The 13,159-nt window shown below is 36.0% G+C and overlaps 3 protein-coding genes and 1 non-coding gene across 17 annotated transcripts in view; 1 reads left to right on the top strand and 3 right to left on the bottom strand.

Annotated features, from left to right (window-relative positions):
• LOC111460583 (aspartic proteinase-like protein 2) overlaps window positions 1-4,801 on the bottom strand; it is an 8,322-nt gene extending 3,521 nt beyond the window's left edge. For all 3 annotated transcript variants that reach the window (XM_023103762.1, XM_023103764.1, XM_023103763.1), the window contains exons 1-6: window positions 4,380-4,801; window positions 4,161-4,290; window positions 3,813-4,060; window positions 1,533-1,760; window positions 537-699; window positions 372-445 (exon numbers count right to left, since the gene is read on the bottom strand). In XM_023103762.1, coding sequence (XP_022959530.1) covers window positions 372-445; window positions 537-699; window positions 1,533-1,760; window positions 3,813-4,060; window positions 4,161-4,290; window positions 4,380-4,639 — 1,103 coding nt within the window. In that variant the 5' untranslated portion in view covers window positions 4,640-4,801. The remainder of the gene's footprint in view (window positions 1-371; window positions 446-536; window positions 700-1,532; window positions 1,761-3,812; window positions 4,061-4,160; window positions 4,291-4,379) is intronic.
• Window positions 4,802-5,127: 326 nt separating this feature from the next.
• On the top strand, window positions 5,128-5,212 carry TRNAM-CAU. Its single transcript is given in 2 exon segments — window positions 5,128-5,165; window positions 5,177-5,212. It is a non-coding gene; the product is annotated as a tRNA-Met (tRNA).
• A 564-nt stretch (window positions 5,213-5,776) lies between these two features.
• On the bottom strand, window positions 5,777-8,481 carry LOC111460587. Of its 12 annotated transcripts, XM_023103771.1 has the most exons (6): window positions 7,928-8,481; window positions 7,345-7,698; window positions 7,126-7,191; window positions 6,737-6,991; window positions 6,157-6,408; window positions 5,777-6,070 (listed from the first exon to the last, which is right to left on the bottom strand). In XM_023103771.1, exons 1-2 carry the CDS (start codon window positions 8,430-8,432, stop codon window positions 7,619-7,621), a joined length of 585 nt encoding a protein of 194 aa, XP_022959539.1. In that variant the 5' UTR covers window positions 8,433-8,481; the 3' UTR covers window positions 5,777-6,070; window positions 6,157-6,408; window positions 6,737-6,991; window positions 7,126-7,191; window positions 7,345-7,618. The 12 variants fall into 12 exon arrangements, with proteins under 12 accessions (XP_022959539.1, XP_022959538.1, XP_022959546.1 ...); XM_023103770.1 differs by having other exon boundaries at window positions 5,777-6,408; window positions 6,737-7,017; XM_023103778.1 differs by lacking the exon at window positions 6,157-6,408 and having other exon boundaries at window positions 6,941-7,017.
• A 1,269-nt stretch (window positions 8,482-9,750) lies between these two features.
• On the bottom strand, window positions 9,751-13,036 carry LOC111460662 (cyclin-dependent kinase inhibitor 3-like). The gene is made up of 3 exons (XM_023103875.1): window positions 12,558-13,036; window positions 10,502-10,615; window positions 9,751-10,313 (listed from the first exon to the last, which is right to left on the bottom strand). Exons 1-3 carry the CDS (start codon window positions 12,923-12,925, stop codon window positions 10,244-10,246), a joined length of 552 nt encoding a protein of 183 aa, XP_022959643.1. The 5' UTR covers window positions 12,926-13,036; the 3' UTR covers window positions 9,751-10,243.
• Window positions 13,037-13,159: the final 123 nt, after the last annotated feature.

Here is a 13,159-nt window from a genome sequence, read left to right as displayed (position 1 = left end):
AAAAAAAAAAAAAAAAAAAAAAAAAAAAAAAAAAAAAAAAAAAAAAAAAAAAAAAAAAAGGAAAAGAAGGAGGTGCATGTACACCAAGACAGCAAAAAAGACGATTTGCTAAAAAAAACTATCTGAGGATCTTTACTTCACGTTAAATATTCAATGACTCGTACACTGATGTAGAGATCTATCTTGCTGATTTCGTTTCTGGGTCAAATGATAACATCACTCTTTAAGTTTTTGTTTGGGTTTTTTCTTTTTAATAAAAGAATACACTAATCAAGAAAAATCTTCTGTTTTGGCCTGTTTAAAAAAAGACAGAATTTCACATAAAGAACTTCAAAAAAATTACAAGTAATCGAATTCAGAATGCTCCATACCTTCTTGAGTACTGAAAACATTTATATTCTCCATGAATGGTTTGAACTTCCAAATTGTGTTGCCGTGAGAGTATCTACAAGAATAGAATCAAAAGAATCAAATATGGTGATCTCACATTTGTAATAAAGTTCTGAAATGGATAGAGCTCTGAAATTATCACGTACCATGGTCACTAATGGCTCGTAAATCAATTCTGGAAGATATGCCAAAGTTGTGCCACTATCAATGATCGTCCCTTTTCTATCTCCCGCCTCAAATACATCAGCAGAAATATTTAACATGACACGACCAACTTGTACTCCCGTCATATTAACGTTGTAATGTGGCCTAGAATTTAATGACAGGATATTAATAAAAGATAAAAATCACATACATAATAAAGAGAAGGTAATCATAATAAGCTATCAACAGAAGAAGTCACAAGTAGTGCAAAAAGTTATGGTTCTGAATCATAAATAATCAATATTCATATTTTTCAATGTAGTCGAAAGCACTCAACAACCAAAAAACAAATAACAATAAGACATATCTTATCATTGACTGGATAAAAAACGGAAATCACTTCATTAACAAAAAGTGAAACAAACAACCTAGTGGGCAAAGGGACAAGGTGTCACTCCCCCACTAGAAAGTCCACATAGAAACCTTCCAATCTAAGTTGATGAAGAAAGTGGAATAACTACAAAATAACTTGTCAAGACGACTCCAATTTGAGGTTGTGTACTATACAAGCTTCACAAAAATTAACAAAACAATGGCACTGTACAAATTAGTTTTGGGCTTGCCAAAAAAATGAAACTTTTTGTTAAGGAAATAAAACGAGACTAATGCTCAAAGGTAAAAAGCTCCAAAAAGAAGTGAATAAGAAAGTAGTAAAAAAGTACATTGCAAATAATTATAAAAGGAGAATAAAAGCATAAATTTTTACTTTAATAGCATAACATTTTCAAATTAGATTTTAATAACTCTACTATTATGCTTCATTGAAACAATATCTTATATCATTTTGCATAAGCTTTTATTTCGAAAACTCGCAGAACTAAACCAACAAATTAATGCAAGGACCACAGAAACCAACTAAAATCTACAGATAGGAAAAAGACGAAAACCAAACAATAAGCAAAAGATACAATTGAGAGCAAAAAAAGCAAATTACATACTGATTTGGTACCAACGGAGTCATGATAACTTTTGGCTGCACAACATGTCCCATCGCAAATATACCACCCCCATTTATTCCGTCTAGGCAATGAGCAAACATCTTCTTCACTTTTCTTGAGGAGGCTAGTTGTGAAATAATAGATGAATTTGATTTTCCGAAACCAAGTATCCCATCAAGTGCTTCTTCACCAGGCGAACCTAAATCCCCAGATTGTCTAGCACCACATCTACCAAAAAGGAATAATTAAATAAAAATAATGATTATAAGAAACGTTTAAAAGAAGTGGCTCTGAGTGAAATGATTAAGAGATTAATAGGACAGGAACTCAGAAGGCCAATGTTGACAAAAGCTACAATGTGGCAATTGGCTTCTCTTAGACATTGATAATTGCAATCAGAATTCGTAGATTTGAATTTTCTCACTGTACATCAAATTTGGTAAAATAACACATTTCATCCTTGACCATGACCTACATTTTTCTTAATGAAATACCAAACTTTTATTGAGGAAAAAATTCAAGAATACAAGGGTGACGCAAGAATCCAAGCCCACAAAAGGGAATTCCATTAAAGAAAGGAACTTCACTCCAGCAAAATAAGACCTTAAATAATTGCAAAAAGCCTTCAATGTCGAGGTTAAAAAGAAATATTGAGCCTAGCAAGGGACCAAACATTACACAGCTCCTCCATACTCCCCTAAAGGTTCTATTGTTTCTTTTCCACCACAAACCCACAAGAACGCACAAGCCCGACATGCCATAAATCTCCCCTTCTCCTTAAGCAGTGGATGGATGAAGAACACCTCAATCATCTCCCTGTAGTCTCTATGTCTGACACCCTACAAACCAAAAGCTGCAAAAAAATAACTCCAACCTAACCATACTGAAAATTCCAAAGGATATGAACCAGATCTTCCTCCACTCTCCAGCAAAAAAAATGCAACAAATGGCCCTACCAACAAGAACAAATTCCTCAAGATTTGATCTAACTTGTTCACTCTTTCGTGAATGACCTATCAAACAAAGAACTCAACCTTCTTTGAAATTTTCACCTTCCATAGGGCCAAGAACACTGACTCACTATAAGGAGAAAGATTAAACAAGCAACTAAAGAAAGAATAGGCAGAGAAGCCCTCATATGGGTTAAGGCCCCACGAATGACAATCCCTTCTCCCATGAAGAACTGGGATATTTTTTCATCACTCTTTTGGCATATAAAAATCTCCACAGGCAATCAGAGAAAGCATCCCAATGAAGATGAGAGAGGTATTCAATCTCTTTTCAACACACCTTCCTAAAAATGTAAAGAGTTAGGACCATACCCTGTAATCCCAAAAGAGTAGACAACCAAAATAGCAAGGTAGATAAAATCACCCTCCACAGCAACAAGAACATTCAAAAGAGGGGCACCCCATAAAAACAACATGAATCTCTTGATACTCCAACGTTCAAAGGACATCCAAGCAATGTGGAAACTCCAAATCAATTTGACCAACCTCTGTCCACGTTGTGCTATTTTGTTTCTTTAAGGCTAACCAAATCAAGACTTTCTTGAATAACCAAGTCTCCAGCAAGGGCTCTCTTCCTCCAGATCCATCCACCTTCCAGCTCAGCACTTTCATTAAGCATAGTCACTTCAGCACAAGAATGCATTAGAGGACAATTTAGATAAATGACTGACGGAGGGTGTGTTCCATTCTTAACTTCTCCAGTACATAAATGACCATAGCAACAAGTCACCGCTGTGAAACTTGGGTACCTTCATCATTCAATAAATTTGCCTCTAGTCTCCTTTATAAGAAAAATTTTGTTTTGTACATACACTACGATAAGAATCTTCTGGAGATTTTTAATTTGCACAAAATAGGGAGGCTTAACGTAGGATGGTGGGGGTGGAGTTGGGGGTGGGGTAAAGGAAGCTCCACATGTCATCTGGCCGTGGATATCTCAAATTCCGCCTAATTCTCTTTGGCCCTTCCACTGACTGCTGGTAGCCTAGTACTACGGCTTGAATACCATACTCAGAGCTCAACTTGTAGGAACAAGGACATTTTGCCCTCTCCTTGGACAGCCATTCTCGAGTTCTTTTTTCTTTACGCAAAGACTCCATTATTTTGAGTTTTGCAAGGGACAAAGTTGAAGAGGTTATTGATGCATGGTAGTCTCTCTATAGCTTCTTCATCTTTCCAGACTATAAGTTACCAACCTCGTTCATCACTCCCCAAAACTGAGTTGGAGCTACACGATAGAGTACATAAAAGCAGTATAAAAACAACTCACCCAAACTTGATACTTCCATTAGCAGCTGTAGTCTCTAGGTCTCCAGAAACCCGATCATATTGAACATAGTCCTTGACAAAGATTCCAGCAGTCGAGCTCCCATCACCATATATCTGAAGATATGGACAGGACATATTAGCAGTGCAGCCTGAGAGTGGACCCCCATTCACCTCCAAGCAAAATTGTTCATCACAAGAAACCAATTTTCCAGTAGTGGATTGCTCCAAATCATACGTAGTGAGTTCCATCTGATGCCAAAGGAAAAACACTCCAATTAACCCCTTCGCAACATCAACCAAGAGTAAAAACAACATGCTAAAAGTAACAAGACATTTACTAAAACAATACCCCCAGAGAGCTTCTCCTCGGACACTCCTTACACTGAATACAATTCACCCACACAATGTCACTCCCTGTATCCACTTGAACATAATAGTTCTTGGGAGGAGTCCCGATTCCAATTTTGGCATAGTAAAGTCTGAAAACAAAGTGAACCCTTCAATTAAAACCACATCACAATCGACACATACAACACTTTAAAAAAATTACAAAAACGAATCCACTTACCCGACGGCATCAGGCCGGCCAGAGCCACCAAGGGGAATATCGACGCCGGCAAGAAATCGAAGCTGACGGTTGATGTCGTGCGCCTTAAGAGTACTAAGAGAACGTTGCCGTCCGGCATACTTGTATTTGACGCTGAACACGCCATTATCAGCATAGACGCCGCCGCCGCCGCCGAGGATGGTGCTGGAAAGTAAGTTGATGATTACAAAGAGCAAGACAGTGAAAGGGCGTGAAGTACCGATGGCGGCGGCGGCGGCCATCGTCGACGGTTGTTCAAGCTCCACGGCCTTCGGAAGGGTGTGGACTTGACCCTAAGGGTCTGAAACTTCAAATTGTAAGCAGAGGAAACACCATTTTTACTCTTCCAAGGAAGCGTACAAGAAACCAAACAACCCAATAGGCCCCTGTGTTCTTGACTTCCTTTTCCTTTTTCCATCGCTTAAATTTACTTTTTCTTTTTTCTTTTGTTTTATTTTTCTTCAAAAATATGTATTTTATTCCTCATCAAAAAGTTTCAATTTAATTCTTATATTTTAACATTTTATTAATTTCAAGTGATTAGTAATTGATTATAAATTTTAATTCATTACATTCTCATGCAAACTTCTAAAAGGTAAATTTATTCTTTATTTGGAATGAGAATATCTCGTAAATTAAAATTTTAAAAATTTATTGGATACAAAATTTAAGATTTGATATTTTATTTGCAATATATTGTTTAAACTAAAACATAACAACTGCACATCAAGGGGTGGTGGCGCAGTTGGCTAGCGCGTAGGTCTCATAGCTTCTGAGTTATCCTGAGGTCGAGAGTTCGAGCCTCTCTCACCCCAAATCATTTTTCATTGTTTTTGGGTGGAGTAGCCATGGATTGACTATGCTTCTGGGCCTTTTACTCATGGAGCGGCTTCTCCATCACCTAATTGGGCTCCGGACTTGGTTAGTTGGGGGCATAAAGCTATATACATATACACCCCCAATTTTTATTTATTTATTTATTTATTTATTCTTTGGTCAAATTTTAATAATTTTTTTTTCTAAACATTTAATCTCGACCATACCAAATATCACACTAAAGGGGTGATTGCACGGTCACATAGGACTCATAACTTTAAAGAGTTATCCTGAGATAAGGTCGAGTTTAAACTTCTCTGACCCCAAACTGATGGTAAAGATTAAAATAATGAGAATAATTAAAATAAGGACACATTTTATTAATATGATTGCCCCTTTTTTGTCCTTTACCATTCAAAATAAGATTGGCCAACTCTTAATAGAAATGAATTATAATTCTCAAAAAGGAATTATCCAAAGAATTATTCCCTTATTCCCTCTCACAACATTCAATCAAAACACCTTCAACTTTTGAAAGCCGTCTAATAGAACGAGCAGAAACGTATAACATAACCCGACAATAAAATTACAAAATATCCTAATAAATCAATGATTAAACGAACATCGTTCAAAGGTGGACATTCAAGCTAGCTCCCGAAACTGAAAGATAATCGTCTTAAAAATAGAACGTAGAACACCCGACAAGAATAAGCTTTTAGTACACTATCACACAGCAAGGATTGCATAAATGAACCGTTTCTTTCAGCTTTGTTCCCCTCAATCTCTTACATGGCCTACAAAAAGCCTCGCCTCACTTGGGATGTGTGGTATTGTCCGCTGTGCAGTTCTCTATTTCCCTGTATCACATGATAGAACCTAAAAGACATTGGACATGTTTGGAAGAATCTGTTGCTCTTTCCATAAACCAGAGATAAGAACAAACCGAGGGAAGAAGTAAAAAATAACCGATCGGTTGATCGTTTTCCAGTCATGTCATTACGAGAAACCATCAGTCAGCATACAAAACCAGACAGCATCTTCAAGTTCAAGATGGAATTCATTTGATGTAGAGATGAAACAGGCAGTTTTCCCCCATCAATCCCAACATCATGGGACAAATGGGTATTCATTCATCCAGCCATATGTGTGGACCAACGAGAGATAGTTAGCACTCGGTAAGCCACGAAAGTAAGAACTGAACAAACGAAAGGAACAAAAGTAAGAACTGAACGAACGAAAGGAACAAAAGTAAGAACTGAACGAACGAAAGGAACAAAAGTAAGAACTGAACGAACGAAGGGAACAAAAGTAAGAACGATCGATTGATCGTTGCCAGTCATGTACTACAATTTACAACAAATGATCATCTTAATCCAGAACAAGAGAACACATCGATCGTTGTCAGTCATGTACTACAATTTACAACAAATGATCATCTCAATCAAGAACAACAGAACAACTCCAAATTCAAGATGCAAACCAATCATAAATTCAAGACAAGGCAGTCAGTTCTTAATCCCTACCTCCCCTCCCATCCAACTACATCTGGCGAGGCAAACGGGTACTCATCCAGACATGCGTGTGGATCGAAAGAAATAGTTAGCACTCAGGGAGAACCAACTAAATGAACAAGAAACTATCATTCATGATACAAAGCTAGAAAATGCCACCAAGTTCAAGATGCAAAACAATCATAAACCCAGATGAAGTAGGCAGTTCTCCCACACGTCTCCCAGCGACATCGAGCAAACCCGTATTCATCCAGCCATATTTGTGGGCTGAACAGAAACAGTTAGCACAATATCTGGCATTGGTTAGCACTCGGGAAGTCAGAAAAATATGAAACAAGACCAAAAAAATGGAACATCAAAAGAACCATTATGGTATTTTGTTTTACAGTTAGGTTAGGTACCTCAGCAGCATGTGCAGAGGTGTGAAGCAAAAGGCTGTTGGTGAAGCTTTGATGGGGCTCCCACCACTGCATAAAAGCCACTCAACTAACTAAGATTGGAATTGCAAAATCATCAAATTAACAGAGCAGCAAACATAATCAGAGACAGGCAACCAAAATTTGAAAGAAATATAATGCTTTCTCAATGTTCTACTTATTACAATTTATTAATATCTTAACCTTAAAGAATTGAATCAGACTCTTAACTCCAATGAATCATTGGCTGATCTAAAACCTGAGACGTTCTTCTTCTTCTTCTTCTTCTTCTTCTTCTCTCTTCATCCATCATCAAAATCAGACCAAACAAAGACAGTTTCAGAAAAAATCATCTCTGCCCACAAATGGAAAATTTTATGATTGCAAAGCACGAACTCAAGTAGAAGATCCATGCCATCTTCTTTAACAATCTAGAAAAATCTCCATTTACAACAGTCTCTCAATTTTGCAGGCTCCTTTAGTTGCATAATCTAACAGTACAAGCCACCGCTTGCGCCCAATATTTGAGCCTCGCTTTAACATCTTCTGGATGATCACCTGAACAGAGAACAATTTCAAAACCCAATATAAACAAACTCACTCATATTCAACCTAAACCAACAATTCAAAATATGAGCGGAAGACTAAAAAATTCAAAAACTATCAGTAAAGCACACACATAGAGAATTTCTTTTCAAATTTCCATGCATAAACACCAACTTTCCTTCTAAACACTACTAATTTTTCCAATCAATATCGAGATTAGGAATCGAATCGAATCGCTCACCAGGACTAGAGATCTTCCAATTCGGAATCGGACTGGACCCCGAATCCACCGACTCGGGCGGAGAATGTTCCGGAACATTCTGGTGGTCGTCCATAAACTTCTGGCTCATCGAATAACAGAGCTCGAGCGCCGGCAATGTGTTACAGAGCTCAGGAATCTCGTCATAGCAAAACGCAAACCCTAGATCCACACACCCCTTGAGCTCCTCGAGATCGTCATCCGTCAAACTCTTCGTCCTCGTCAAATTTTCCTCATCTGAAACCTCCACAAAGCCCTCAAGCAAGATCTGGTTCTTCTTCTTGTTCTTTTTCTTCGTGTTGTTCCAGTCCGTCAGAACAACGGACTCGTCATGATCGTCTTCGGAACTGAATTCAGGCTCGTAAGGGAAGATTTGAGGTTCTGGGTCCCCTCCAATGGCGGATTCAGGAGAAATCTGAGATTCAGTTCGAGACGAAAGGGGACTCATTTTTTCCAATTTTGGGATACGTCGGTTTTCCTCCTTCATATGTTTTTGGCTTTTTTTTGGCCAAACGAGTAGAGGGAAATGAATTGAAGTTTGTTGCTAAAGCTGAGCCCACCTGGCATGAATATATATATATATACATACATATATATATATCTATATTTTTTTTTTTTTTTGCTTGCTATGCTATGATATTAAAATTTCCTCGATGGAATTAGTTCAAATTTTGGAGATACAATTAAAAAAATTTAAATTGAGGGGCTAAGAATTTGATTATGAAAATTGTAGGGACTAATTTGAAATATATACTTTATTATTATTATTTATTTATGTTTTATTATACAATATTTTTGAATTAAATTTTAAATATTATTAAAAGGTTTAATTTTGATAAAGTTGTTAATTATTAATATATTGACTTTGTAATTAATGAAGTTTATATAACAACACACCATTGTTGCCATTTAAAAATTTGGGCCTTGCGACTCACAAAAGCCCATATTATTTCCAGGCCCAATTAGATAAATAACAAAAATATATATATATAATATAAGTAATATTAAATAAAAAAAAAAAAAAAAAAAGAAATGGTGAGAAATTATTATTGTGGAGAAAGGGGAAGTAGAAAGGAGGCAAAGATGGAGAATCCAATTATGTGGTCTACCAATGTACTGTCCATTCAATGCTCATTCATATCTCCATCATTGCCATTTTACCAATTTCACACTTTTTTTTCATTATTTGCCCTTTTGTCCTTTTATATCTTATTGCTTTCATTTTTGTTTTTTCTCCTTTTAAATTCTTTATAATATATACATATATATTTATACTTTTTTTGAATTAAAATTGGAGTATATTAAAGCAACTAATACCTTTAATTAAATAAATGGTTGCCAAAAAGATGTTTTTTTTAAAATAAGTGCTTTTAGAAAGAAAATTAATTAAATGCTCTCTTAAAAGTGCTTTTAATTCGAAAAAGAAAAAACTTTTTCTCTTCTCTAATTTTTTAGCCTAACATGGCATTTAAAAAAAAAAAAATCCCTATTCCTACTGCCTTAATTTTAATGCCTCATTTTTGCTTTAAAAATTAAAAAGATAAATATTTAAAAATTAGAGTCCCACATACAAAATATTCTGGGGAAACAAAAACGAAAGCCACGAGAGCTTACACTCAAAGTGGATGATATAATATCATCATTACGAAGGCTTATGCTCAAAGTGAATAATATAATATCATTGTCACGAGAGTTTATGCTCAAAGTGAACAATATAATATCATCGTAAAGGATCGGAGTTCCTGAAAACACGTCCACAAACAGAGAGGAGAGAGTGAATTAAAGAGAGAGTATGATGAGAGCGAGAAGAGGGGAAAATGTGAAAGATAAACATTACATCTGAAAATGAAATGTTGTTGAAAGATAGATGAGATAAAAAAAAGGAACTACTTCAGACTGGCATCCTATGCAATCAACACGCAACATCTCAGGCTCTTTTTTTCCTTTTCAAAAATTTAAAAAAAAAAAAAGAAAAAGAAAACAGGCAAAAGAGGAAAGTTAAAAAGGCAGAGCTGAGAACAGACCCCATGGGACCCTATAGATAGCAGGTGAGCAGTGTGGGCTTCCCAAGGACCCCCCCACCCTTTGCGTTCACTCCTACTTTTTCCACAAAGGACACTGCCTTTTTCATACTCATCTCTGCAAATTTTCCAGCCTCTCTCCACACACACACAACAGATAGTTTGGTAGTATATCATCATACCTCTTCCCAGCTGGGGCTGTCTTCAATCTTCCCTCTTCCCTCTTCCCTCTTCCCTCCACTTCCTTGGCAATGGCCTCCCGCCTTTCTCGAGAAGCTCAAGGCATCAGTTCCACCCATTCGTATCGTCCATCGAGAGGCTTGTCGTTTACAATATCATAATTGTACCTATACACAATCATTCAGGGGGGGCTTGTAAGAAAGTTTTTCCACAACCATCAAAATGCTTCCACTCTGCTCGCATCTATCGTATTCTCAATACTAACACTAAACAGGGAAGAGCATCTCAGTTTTAGATTATGTAAAGTCAAAAACTTTAATGGTTATAGAGGAAGTATTTTGAGCAGAATAAATACTTGTCAATAAATGATCTCCGTTGCTGGTGCTCTGCAGTGGCAAAGAACTCCTCAATCTCTTGTGCTGGTGTGATGGTTCTTTGCAGGTTGTCCGCCGTGCTTTCACTTGCACCCCTGTACAGTACAAAGAAATTCAATATCATTTTAAATCCACGAACAATGAAGGCCCGTGTTCATAAGAGTTTTTTGTTCTTAAATAATAACCATCTATGCTTGTGATCCATTTGACTCAAATTTACTTTTGGAAAACATTGTTAAAATTCTAGCCACATTTTTTATGAAGTAAAACATAAAAGGTAGAATAATTGTTTTAGTCTGTTTGATTTCAATTTGATCTCTCTAGCTTTAAAACTTTCAATTTGGTCCATAAAATTTAGGTGTCTTTCAAAAATGCCCATGACTATTACCATCAAAACATTTTTTTTTGTAGTAATGCCAAAGGCTTTTGAGAGATTTAACCAAATCATAAGACCAAATTGAAAGGACTGAAATTCACACAAACAAAAGACACTAACTTGGTAATTTAATACTCAAACCAAAATAAAATAAACAACTACAATAAATAATCTTACTTTTTTTAAAAGCTAAAACAGTAGTAAATAAAAGAAAAAGAAAAACCGAAGTTAAAATTATCACCAAGGGGCCTGTATATACATTCCTCATTCATGCTAGCTCTTAGATATACAGAGTAAAAATAAATAAAAAAACATAAAGTTAGTGGCAAAGAAGCAATGAATCTAATAGGACAAAATCAGTGTCAACTGGCAGCAGCAGAATACCAAAAGAAAAAGTTGTAATAACTGCTTGTTAGCTAGAGAAAGCATCATCAACACAGAGGCATCCCATGATACATGTTCCGGGACATATCTAGGCCCCGTGAAAATGATATGTCATTGCAAATGAATATAACGTCATTGACTTTATGGATTTTCTGAATACCAAATAATTGTTTCTAATAACACAATATCATAAAACTTCTAAATTGAATCTCTTTTCAACTAATATCATGATAAAGAAAGGAAAAAAGAAGGGTTCAGGAAAAATAGGTAAGATGATTTATCTAAATTATGATGTCTTGATCGATTTAAGGTATCAAGCTACTTTACTTTCTTTTTTTTTTTTTTTTGGAAATTGGCTGTATTATGTTCTTATCTATTAATATGTTTTTGCTTCTCCGAATCTATTGTGGCAAATACATAATTAGAACTTTCTTTGTAATTGTAGTACAAAATAGTTAGAAATGGGAATATTTGAACCTTTGACGTTAAATAAAGGAGTAGGTACCTTAATAGTTTAGTTTATATTGGCTAAAGTATTTTAGTATTGGAGGAGGAAAAGACTCAAATGATATTTAAATTCTCCCTAGCACTGTGGACAACAAAATCAAGCAAAATATTAAAGACCCAATTGACAACTGACGAAGTTTTTGTTTCTGGTTTTCTATTTCTAAAAATTATGATACACAGAACATACCAAATCTATCATAATTTGAATGAGTAATCAAGGAAGATTTAAATTTATGTAAACTAAAAACAAAACATCTTTCGGCAAGGAACTGCAAAGCAACAGAGTGGTTTACCAAAATTTTTGAAGCTTCCATATGCAAAAGGACAATAAACCAATGTAAAGCAAAAATTACGGCAGAGAAAATTTTGAATAACGTATGGCAGAAAATAAATGCAATTGGTAGCTCTACAGCCCAAACATATTAAATTATTGATCCCAGCAAGAACAGAATTCAAAATCAATAGACAGGAAGAGTTTCCAATGTTTGGATACATGTAAGATTAAATTATGTGAAAGAATATAAATAATCCACGAACCGCTAGAGGGTAAAAGAGAGGCCTAAGTTTATGAAGAAGAAAGTTCAAAAAGTTTTAGGGCATGTTTTGAACACTACTGTATCTGCATATACATATATATGTGTTTTCTTTAGTATGTTTTACTTCTTCAAAAAGACTTTTGAAATCTTCGCCAAATTTTTTTAAAAAAAAAAAAAACTAATTCTCTAAACTAATTTCAGAATCACGATTGAAGCAGCAGAACAGAAATGTACCTTCTTGAGATTTTGAACTCCAAATTCTGAGCCTGAGATTCAAAGCCAACAATCTGGCTCTCACAGTCCAAATTAGAGGTCGTTTTCACGGAGGAACTGGAACTGCGAGCAGACTTCTTAGGTTTTGATGTCTGTTTGGCGGAAGCCCCAATGGACCTGTTGGTTTTATCGAGGCGGCGGGTGCGGAGCTGGAGATAGGAGAAGGAGAGGTCGGGAATGGCGTCTGGAAGGGAGGATTTCTGCAGTTTCTGCAATGCGAGGGATTTGGAAGCGGCTCTGGTGCGGACAGTGGTCGTGGTGGGCTGTGAGAAGACCTCCATGACTGTGATATCGGCGGCGATCTTGGATTTGTTCATGTACTTGCCCATTTTGTCATAGGATTCAGAGCTTTGAGGTTTCAGAGAATGAGAAGATGAGAGAGGTTTTAGAGCGAGAGAGAAGAAGAGGAATTGAAAATTTGTAAGGGAAAAAAGAAGAGGGAAGAGAGGAAGAAGAAGAAAGTGGGCGGGGGAGGGAAAACGGACAAACAAAACAATCATATACAATTTTCTTTTCTATTTTTCTCTTTTCATGTATTTTCTATATATATATATATATATATA

This window comes from Cucurbita moschata, unplaced genomic scaffold (assembly GCF_002738365.1).
Source record: "Cucurbita moschata cultivar Rifu unplaced genomic scaffold, Cmos_1.0 Cmo_Scf00024, whole genome shotgun sequence".
Classification (NCBI taxonomy): domain Eukaryota; kingdom Viridiplantae; phylum Streptophyta; class Magnoliopsida; order Cucurbitales; family Cucurbitaceae; genus Cucurbita; species Cucurbita moschata.
Note: the sequence above shows the minus strand (reverse complement) of the source record. Positions and strands in the feature narration are given on the sequence as shown.